Source organism: Neofelis nebulosa, chromosome 12 (genome assembly GCF_028018385.1).
Source record: "Neofelis nebulosa isolate mNeoNeb1 chromosome 12, mNeoNeb1.pri, whole genome shotgun sequence".
Classification (NCBI taxonomy): domain Eukaryota; kingdom Metazoa; phylum Chordata; class Mammalia; order Carnivora; family Felidae; genus Neofelis; species Neofelis nebulosa.
The window spans coordinates 65,281,128-65,291,697 of record NC_080793.1 but is presented as its reverse complement, the minus strand read 5'-3'; the positions used below and the strand labels follow the sequence as shown (position 1 = coordinate 65,291,697).

Below are 10,570 nucleotides of genomic sequence, written 5' to 3'. Positions count from 1 at the left end.
GGTCAGCTTCATTCCTGATATTCCCAGCAGGGATCCTAGGAATGGTTGTTCAAACTGTGCACTAACCTGGTCATTAACAGAACTTTTCTTTCTTTTTCTTTTTAAACTTGAGACATGAGTACCCTTTTCTAAATCACGGACAGCCCCTTATGGACTAGTGGTGCCCTGTCTCTAACGGCCCTTAAAATCTAAAGTGCTTGCCATGGCCCTGGCCTCTATGGACTGTCCCCACCTACCTCACTAAACTCATGGTGACTTCCCCCTGCTCATGCCACTCTAGCCATAGTGCACTTCCTCGGATTCCTGAAGTCTATTTCCACCTCAGGACCCTTACACTTGTCCTCTCCGCCTGAGGTTGCCCTCATTGATCAGTCACTGGATGTGGGCTGCTGTCTAAAGTGGACATGACCTTGAGGGAGGCAGCTTCCTGTGGCTGAGGCAGTCCCCAGAGGGCAGACACCTGAGGGCCATCTGCCATTAGAACTCCCAGTAGTTGCATTCCTAAAGGGGGACCTGGGTGGCACCTCACAGCGTCCACCACATCTGTCTTGCTCATCACCACGCCTCAGGTGCCTACAACAGTACCTGGTCCACAGGAAGGAATTCAGTAAGTTTTTGGCAGATGAATCTTAGTGGATTGAGATTCAGGCTGTGCCCTTTGAATAACCATTGTATTTCCACTCCAAGCTATTATGTTTAATCTTAAATTTCAATCCCTAAAGGACATTACTTCATTAATCTTGGAGCAGATAAGTGGACAGGAGACAGATCTTATCCTCACTGTCCCAAGTGTCTTAGGCCAAAACAGAGAGACTGACAGAAACACACATTTATCAGACACTCCTTAACCCCACTCACCCAGGGGTGGACTGTTTGCCTTCACCGGCCACTACATGCATGTAGGCTCTCCCCTCAGCACTGAGGCACCGTTGGCTGTGGACCTGCTCATGCATAACGCAAAGCAAAGGTCCTTCCACTTAGGGAATTCCCCTTGGCCAGTTCTTAACCAACCATAACAGCCTCTCAACCTGAAACTTCTGCCTCCCGAAGAATATTCTATTGTAGCAATGCCCTTCACTCGGCATAGAAGACAACTCCTCACAGCACACAATCCAAGCCTTCTTCATTTATTATAACTTATTTATTCACAGATATTAACATAAATCCAGATGAAGACTGGCTTTAAAGAAAAAATATAGTGTGTGAAGCTTGAGAATCTGAAGCGAGTTTTATTAGCAAATTAAACTGAAAGGAGATGATGGAGAACTTTGAAGTTCGTCATGACCACGTGACTTGTTCTGGCCAATGAGATGCGAGAGGAAGAGATTTCTGGGCGCAAGCTTGAAGAACCGCTGCGTAGGAATCCACAAGCTCCCTTTGTCCTATCCTGTCAATGGTTGTCGCATGTGTCGGGATGGTGCTCCCATCAGCCTGGGTCTCCTCACAAGCGACTGTGATGCTGACGTGCAATGGACAAGAAGTGTCAGCAAGAAGCAAACTTTTGTTTGAACCACAGATACGTGGGCATTGTTTGTTAGGAAGCATAGCCTAGGCCCTTCTAACGAGTCAGTTGTCTCTCATTCTCTCTCTGTCATGTTTGTTTGTTTCATGCAGCCTAATCACCTCTGTAAATCCAGACTGACGCTTGGACTGGGGTTTTAGTGTGCCTCCGACGTACTTTGTTGCCTCTCCTAGTTACCTGGATGTCTCTGCCCAAACACCCCAGTGATTACTTCTGCTGCTTTGAGAGATGCCGAGTTTCACAGCCTGTCAGCATCCTGACAGTGTTCAAACTCCAGCTACTCTAGTCCAGTGTCTCATATCCTCCTCCTGGTGCCAACGTCTCACAGCGATCCTGCTTCTAGAAACAGCCCAGAGGGAGGAGGGGGCTCATTGAGCAACTGCCCACGAGTTTCCTCCATCTGCTCTCGCACCCCCCCCCTTCCCCTTATTAATCTCAGAGGTAATGTATTTTCCTAAGGACAGGGAGAAAGAGATCTATCGGTCTTGTTTTAAAATTCATGTTTGTGACTAGATGATTCCTTTTTCCAGTTTCCTGTCCCCACTCCTAATTTCAATGCACAGTTCTAACTTCCCTTAAAATATGACTCCAAACTCACCTCGTTTGGGAAACATTTCAGGACTGATTGCACATGAATTGATTCATTCCTTTGCTGGTTGCCCCCCGGAACTTAGCTATTCAAGGGCACTGTGTTAATGTTCCCTTGTTGATGAGCTCTTTTGTAAATGTGTTCTTTGGATTTCCATGCTGCCTTTTCAGACTACGTTTTACTTGTAGGATTAGCAAAAACAGCTCAGAATTGAAATACGAGGGGATAAATTAATCTTTCACTGAGAAATATTAAAATAGCTTACTTTACAAACAAGAAGTCATTAATTGGAAACTTTTCAGAGGCCAAATCTTCAGGAAGTGTGCCAAACTCACAGATCTGTACATCTTAGTCATCCAACAAATATGTTTAACTGGCTTAGGAGACATATTTCCTAAGGCAGAATTTTTAATTATTTTCAGTGAGTTATTTTTATTTTATCTTTTATTTTTTAAAGTTATTTATTTTCTTAAGTAATCTCTACACCCGACATTGGGCTAAAACTCGAGTCCCCTGCTTTTCTGACTGAGCCAGCCAGGCACCTCAAGTTACTTTTAGAGAAAACGTTTTGACACATGAGTTTCATCTTGCAACACCATTCGTGCTTGCTCTCCATTTGCTTGTTCATTCAATTATTAAAAAGCACTCAATAAACACTTCCTGGGAACACAGTACTCTGTGGGTAAGGCAAGGTACACAAAAGAAAACAGGAGGCATGGTGCCTCCTTCTGTGGAACTTGACACTTACTTATTCAAACAAGAGGAGGAGGGAAAAGGGAAGTGGCTACAAGATGCCAGTCACCTTGAGTGTGGCTGGCAGATTGATCAAATTGGAATATTGTTATTTACAAAGTGCAGTATGTGACTTCCAATTTTTTAAGCTTTCAGATACAGAGTAAGGATTGAGATGTAAAGCCAGGAGCAGGTCCATGCTATTAAACTAAGAATAAAGTGGAAAAATTGAGGGTCATTTCCTCTCCTTCACTTCCTTCACTTCCTTCACTGCATTTTGTTGTGACTGCTTCTATCATTAATAGCTTCCATTTACTGAATATCAGAGACAGAAATTGGGATGAGTTCCTGGCCTATAATGATTTCTGCAATGCTTTGGCCCTCTTTTGAAAGGTGAGCATGTGCCCCAGAGTAGGGCATCCATGGTGCATCAGGTTCCTGAGCATGGTGTGGAGCATAGGAGGTGAGGACATAACTGGGTGGGGCTCATCACAGACCTTCTCGGGCTTTGTTGACTTGGGGCCCATAGAGAGAAGCCCCATTTCCCCCTCTGTCTGTGAAACTGTTGACATGAGTCAGGAGCTGCTGGTGGCCACAGTGACAGGTTTGTGGAGACAGCCAGAGTTGTGGAGACACCAAGAGAATCTGGGGTTCACCCATACTGCCCCCTCCTGCCATCGTCTTGGCCTGGGTACATAAGCCAGGAAAGCAACCCCCACCCCCTTTCTTTCTCATAAATCACTTCAAATTGGGCTTCTATCTCACTCAACTTACCAGTCTTCATTGTAAAGGCCAATAAATTGTAAACGCTCAACACTCTACACACAGTGTCATTGAACCCTCCCAAAAAGGATATGGTGATGACTTAGTTTATTTTAAAGATAAAGAAACCAAAATTCCAGATCATACCACACATCTTTATTATTATAGCAGCTTTCCCTGCTTTTTCACCAAAGAGCCTTAATTTTTTTTTTTTAATTTTCAAATTAAATCTCTTCATTCAGAGGTGCCTAAACACCTTTTCATGCCCTCAGGTGTTTTGAAAACAAATTTCCTTATTTCATCATGAGATTCTTCATGATGAGTTAAAACTTTTGCCTCATTTTCTTATTCATTCAAAATAATATAGATTGAACAACTACAAGAAGCCAGTCACCACGCTAGCTTCTAGAACACCCTAATGAGCCAGATGGGCACACTTGCCATCTGCTCAAAGCTTGAAGTCCATTGGGGAAGAGAGTCGGGTGGACACAGACCAGGCCACCATAGACTGCGGTGAAGGAAGTGCATAGTGCTGGGGAAACCTACAGGAGGGGCACTTGATTCTAGAACGGTCAGGAAAGATCCAAACCAACACCTGAAAAATGTCTCTTTCCTTTTGTCCCTTACTATTATTTTCCATCATCTCTATCTCACACATGTTTTCCTTGTACTTGTTTTTCCATTTATCGTTTTTAGACCCGAGTCCAACAAGCATTTATGGATGTACTATGGGTTAGAAACTTCTCTAGGGAGAAATTGATAGACTAATGGGGAGACAGAAGCTAAAAGAGTATTTCACTGAATATGGATCCTTCTGTTGAACGTTGAGATGCTAGAGAGTACAGACAGGGCTCCTTCCACTCTGTGATGCTATACTCTGTGAGCCTTTCTCTGTGACTTCCTCTCCTCCTTGTCCCCTCTCTCTGAGCCACCCTCTGGTGACTTCCCATTTGATTCCCACGTCTTGCTAATTCCCTTCTTTTTCTCATCTACTGGAGTTTACCACTCTTATTTCCCAATCCTTCCATTATTTATATGGAAGTGAGGAATATGAAAATAAACAAAGTGGTTGCTTTTATCCTATTTTTTTTTTTTTTTTTTTAGCAAGTAAAAAATGCTCATAGGCCAACCACCAGATCCACTCTGAGATTTGATTGTATTGAACTGGAGAGAACAATGTTCCTTTGCCTAACTTCTCTGTTAAGTTTCATGCCTTAGTTTGCCTTCTGTATGTTCCCCTCACTCATTGCATTCATGCTGTGGCTTTTATTTTTGATGATCCATTATTTCTGAATCTTTCCTGAAAGTGATGATCAGATGGAAGTGAATCTGATGAATGAATGAATGAATGAATGACGTACTGAGTAGCATATGTGGGTGTGCAAGAAGAGCTTGAGAGGGTATAAAATCACCTTTGCCCTATTTATTCTATCATTCAGTTTTCTCTGTCCTTAGTTTTTACTAGTTTGGCTCCTCCTGGGTACCCATTGTTTCATTGTTTCATTAGGTTTTCCCACTTCTTCCCCAAGGCCCCTGCTGGCATTGAGCTGTTCTGTCTGGTTGTTTCTGAGACAAGAGTCCCTGGCTCTCCAAATTGGCAACAAAACTGACCAAGACTCGAGGACAGCTCGTTTTCCTGCAGTTTATGAAGCCTACATAAGCCCGGCTTCCCCATTAAACTCTTCCTGGTATTTAAAACGTATGCAGGCAGCAGCTCCGGCGGCGGGAGGAGCGGTAGCGGCCAGGCAGCCCAGCTTCGCGAAGGCTCTCGGCGCGCGGCGGCCCGCAGGCACCCGGCACGCGCCCGCCCCGCCGCCACGATGCCCAAGAGGAAGGTCAGCTCCGCCGAGGGGGCGGTGAAGGAGGAGCCCAAGAGGAGGTCGGCGAGGTTGTCAGCTAAACCTGCTCCTGCAAAAGTGGAAGCGAAGCCAAAAAAGGCGGCGGGAATGGAGAAATCTTCAGACAAAAAAGTGCAAACAAAGGGGAAAAGGGGAGCAAAGGGAAAACAGGCTGAAGTGGCTAACCAAGAAACAAAAGAAGACTTACCTGCAGAAAACGGAGAAACTAAGAACGAGGAGAGTCCAGCCTCTGATGAAGCAGGAGAGAAAGAAGCCAAGTCTGATTAGTATCATATCCCACGTCTTACCAGTGGTCCCTGTCTCCCTTCTTGTACAATCCAGAGGAATATTTTTATCAACTATTTTGTAAATGCAAGTTTTTTAGTAGCTCTAGAAACATTTTTAAGAAGGAGGGAATCCCACCTCATCCCATTTTTTAAGTGTAAATGCTTTTTTTTAAGAGGTGAAATCATTTGCTGGTTGTTTATTTTTTGGTACAACCAGAAAATAGTGGGATATTGAATATGGGAGGCTTTGATCGTCTTGGGTGTCAGCTTAACATTCCATAGATGGGGTAGTTTTTATATCCTATAATACCAAGCATACTAAATGGCAATTTGGAGTCAGTTGTGCATTTAATATGTCTTGAACATTTTAAATTACTTCTATTCCCATGTTGTTTTTGGTAGAATTGTTTCCTAAAGAAAACCACTCCTTGATCTTGGCTCTCCCTGTCAGAATTTTGTGCATTCTGTAACATCTTGGTCGTGGTAGTCCAGTTTCCTAGTAACTTTGTTAATGTGCTGTGCGAGATTGAAAATTTGAGTATGTAGCGTATATGACATTAAATTGTGAATTAATGGGACTTAACAGTGTAACAGCATATCAACATTTGAAGATACCGGTACTTGATATACTGTTAAGGGAAATTTGCCTCCAAATTTTAAGCTGGAAGGTCACTGGAATAACTTTGAGAAAAGAACCACAGCTACATGGTTTTTTTAGGTTTTCGGTACGTACATTAAGAATTATGTACAAATTGAATTGTCTGTACTGATCCTCAGAACAACAAATAAAAACTCAATTATAAAAGAATTTCTTGAAGCACAAAAAAAAAAAAAAACGTATGCAAACTGAAATAAGATTCTGAAAATACTAACAGAACACAGGCCTCAACACAAAATAATCCAACAGCAATAATATTCATAGCAACAGAACCCATCAGGGTTCACAAGCTGAGTCTGAAATGTTACTGTCATGCAATGGAATCTGCAGCCTCCCTACTACTGAAGCAAAGCGCGAACTTTGAACCTAGTGCACTGGGTGATTCACCACCCCCAAGGACAGCCTAATTACACTGCAATACACCAGGAACTCATTATTCATTTCATTTCATTTCATTTCACTTTACGTTATGAATATAAACTGTTAGTTTTAAACTCAAAGTATGACAGCAAAGAAAAAGAAATCATTCTTAAATGTCGCCTCCTTCAGTAGAAGATTCTTGTCTTTCCCATGCTGTGCACTGCCACCAGTTGAGTATGAGAGTGGTATTAAATCACACTTATAGCTCCTTACACCCACATGTTCCAGAATCCTGGAAAGCACATGCTTGTCTGTAATCATGGAAATGACTACCCATGAAAGGTGAGAGCCCTAGTACTCACCCTGTGTCCAGAATACAATGCCAAGTGAATCATTCCTAAACTATCACTAGCAGTCCTGGGGATTGCCCTGACCACAATGCTGGAGAGACGCCTGGAAGACTTGCTTCAAGCTCACCTGGCCAAACAATCATTTACCCTCTTCCACATCTCCACCTGTATTCCACTGGGAAGCCAAGATTTTAATTGCATGGCATCTCCAAGATATTAATCAGCATCATTTAATCTTAAGGAAAATGCCCAGGGCACCACACTGACCCTATAGAACATAAGAAAACCAGGAGCTGAAGTGAATCTGCTGGTTATCCCGTGGTTATAGGAATCGTGGCATAAGCCTTGAGAGGGTATCCCTTGAAAGTCAGCATGGCAGAGTGGTTAGTTAGGCTCTAAGCTGAGACTGCTTGGGTTCAAATCCGAGTTCCGCTACTGACTAGCCAGGTGACTGGGCAAGTTACTCAAATTCCCTGAGCTTCCATTATTGCATGGTAAAGTATTTCAAAGAATGTCTGGCACACAGCAAGTGATCAATAAATGCTTGCTTTTTTTTAATGTTTATTTATAGCAAGTGGGGGGAGGGGCAGAAAGAGAGGGAGACAGAGAATGCCAAGCAGGCTCCACACTGTCAGTACAGAGCCCGCCTCGGGATTAAATCTCATAAACTGTGAGATCATGACCTCAACTGAAATCAAGAGTGGGACGCTTCACCAACTGAGCCACCCAGCACCCCAAATGCTTGCTCTTTTGGTCATAGCCACCTTCATCACCTTTGGGTCAGATTATGAACTTAGTTAAATGAATAATTAACTAAACTGCACATTTAGTTATACCAAATATAATTATTAAGATAACCAGTTTATATTTGTAGAGCACCAGCTATGTGCCTATGGGCTGAGAACTCTGATAAGGGCCCAGGACATCAATGTCATTTAATATTTTCAATGATGTAGGGACCAGGATTTAGCCCCCTTTTACATGGGGGCAATGGGGATTTGGGGATGGTGATGAACTACCCATGGTCAATCATTAATGTGAAAAGAGGCCATTTATCCATACCCAGCTCTCTGACTCCATAGCCCACGCTCAAACCACTATAAGATACTGCCTTCCTATTCAACAGCTTTTACAAACCCAAGGTCATTATGTCAGATGTAAAATGAAATTCAACAAGGACCAAATTGTGTATGTATTTGCGTGTGTATGTTTGCTTAAGTCAGATTTAACAATTACGGGAAAAAATAAGTATTTTTTTCTTGGACAGACATGCCCGAGGGGAAAATACTTCTGTGTCAGCATATTTATTCCAGAATGAAAGTGAACTCCCCAGCTGAATCTCTGACTAGCCCCTTGCCTGTCTTTGCTAGTTCTTGACCTTGGGTCTCATGTGCAAGGCTTATTTGTTCTGATTGTTAAAATAGCCACTGAATCTGTTCTCAGACAACAAATTGTTTACTCTTAGCCCTCAGTTCTTCATTTGTCACCTGTTCAGAGTTGTTCAGAACATCATGGGTGTCCAATCATAGGAGGGGCAACAAAGCCTTTTTACAAGGGAAGTGAACACATGGAAAGACCATTTCATAAGTGATGAGTGTACTTGCTTCCTGTTTCTGCTGTCACAAGTTTGTTACTGTAAACTTAGAAGCTTGAAACAACACAAATTTTTTACCTTTCCAGTTTAGGACATCAGAAGTACAAAATGGATCTCACTGGGCTAAAATCAAGGTGTCAGTAGGTCTGTGTTCTGCTCTAAGACAGAATCCATTTCCTTGTTTCTCCAGCTTCTAGAGGCTGCCCCATTCCTTGGCTCTTGGCCCCTTTGGCCATCTGTCACATCATGCCAACCCCTGCTTCCATTGTCACCTCTCCCCTGACTCTCCTCCCTCCTCTGCCCTTTTTAAGGACTCTAGCAATTCCACTGGGCCCACCAGGATGATGTCCCATCTTGAGACCCCTAACATCATCGCACCTGCAAAGCCCATTTTGTCATGTAAGGTAACATATTCACAGGTTCCAAGGATTAGAACATGGACATCCTCAGAGGCCATTATCCTGCCCACCACAACGGCTCTTCTATCTCTTCAGGTTCCCGGGCTCTCACTATGGCCACTCTGTGGATGCCTTTCTGCACTCCCCCAGAAAGCCCAATATAATCATGTGGGTCATACATGGGAAATCCTTCCTGAAAGCTTTACAATGGGAGGGGTTCAAACATAGTCCTGGTCAGAGCACTTGAATCAAGGAGGAGTAAAAAATGTCTGCCTGTGTTTGTACCCTCTGCTGCTTCTGTTTAGGTGGGCCCAGATGAAGGCAGAGTCTGACCACCATTTTTACATTATGAGTCAATGGCACATCTCACAGGTGTCTCAGAAAGACAAAATGCCTGGCTCTGGGAAAAGAATTCTTCATGCCTACTTTCACCCATGCCTACCTGCCCTGATATTAGTCAGGAAGGTCTAACCTGTGGCCTGATCCCCTTGACAACAGCACCTGGGCCCTTCCCCGATTGGTCTGGAGGAAAGCAGACCACCTGCCCTTTGGGGGAAACGTCTGAATGGTTTTCTTCCGGCCAGCCTGTCTTGAATATGCCTTGTACTGGTAAACTGTCCCTGAGGCTGTTTCAGTAATTTTCTTTCTTAAACAAGCAAGACCTCTAGAGATTATAAGAGCCATGACACTGGCCTACAGACAATCCCAAATGGGAGTGGACCTGTGGTCCATTGGACTCAACACTTGAAAAGTGGACACTTGGCTGCAGGCTAAATCCCACTGCAGCAAATATTGTCACAGCCAAGAGTCTCAGTGGACCCACAATGTTTCTAAGAACTTAGATGTCCACCTCCCCCCCCACCCCCAGAACTTTCTGCATGTGATTTCTTGGGTATGCCTGCTTTATCTGTAAGCTTAGTGTCGCTATGGTCTGAGGCTAGCTTCAAGCCCTACATAAATAAATAAATAGATTCACTCTCCTGTGCTATAAACTACTTGGCTGCATCTGGGATTCTATTACTATCTCCTCTGGGCTTCTGTAGGCTCCGTTTGGTGTTGGCCACACGGCCCTGCCCTGTGGCCGGCTCTGTTCTTGCTGGGAGGTTGCATCTGTTAGAGGCAGGCTGTTGGACCACACAAGGACTGTTAATAAACTGTTTACTCCACACTGGTGTTCAGGCCGGTACACCCACTGTGGTCCAACTCCACCTTAATGACCGGATCTCTGCAGCTAACACCCCCTAATCAGGTACCTCAGAACTAGCTGGGGTTTCTTTCTTTAGTCTGGCCAGCTCTTTGCTTTTCATCCTTTACCCTTATATCCTTCCTGAATTTTCTGTCCATTCACTCTGGAAAAGCAAAAAATCCAAATGTTGGACCCACCAACTAGCTTTATTGCTTTTATTTCCATATAAAAGATATTTGGGAAACAAGACTATGTTTTAAGAAGCTACTGAGTTTTAGACAATATTCCAACAGA

General features: G+C 43.6%; 1 protein-coding gene across 1 annotated transcript; it reads left to right on the top strand.

Annotated features, from left to right (window-relative positions):
* Positions 1 to 5,317: 5,317 nt before the first annotated feature.
* On the top strand, positions 5,318 to 6,308 carry LOC131491943 (non-histone chromosomal protein HMG-14-like). Its single transcript, XM_058695485.1, has one exon. It carries the CDS (start codon positions 5,426 to 5,428, stop codon positions 5,729 to 5,731), a length of 306 nt encoding a protein of 101 aa, XP_058551468.1. The 5' UTR covers positions 5,318 to 5,425; the 3' UTR covers positions 5,732 to 6,308.
* Positions 6,309 to 10,570: the final 4,262 nt, after the last annotated feature.

Coding starts and splice junctions, on each gene's coding strand:
- LOC131491943 (XM_058695485.1), top strand. CDS start 5,426: ATGCCCAAGAGGAAGGTCAGCTCCGCCGAGGGGGCGGTGAAGGAGGAG.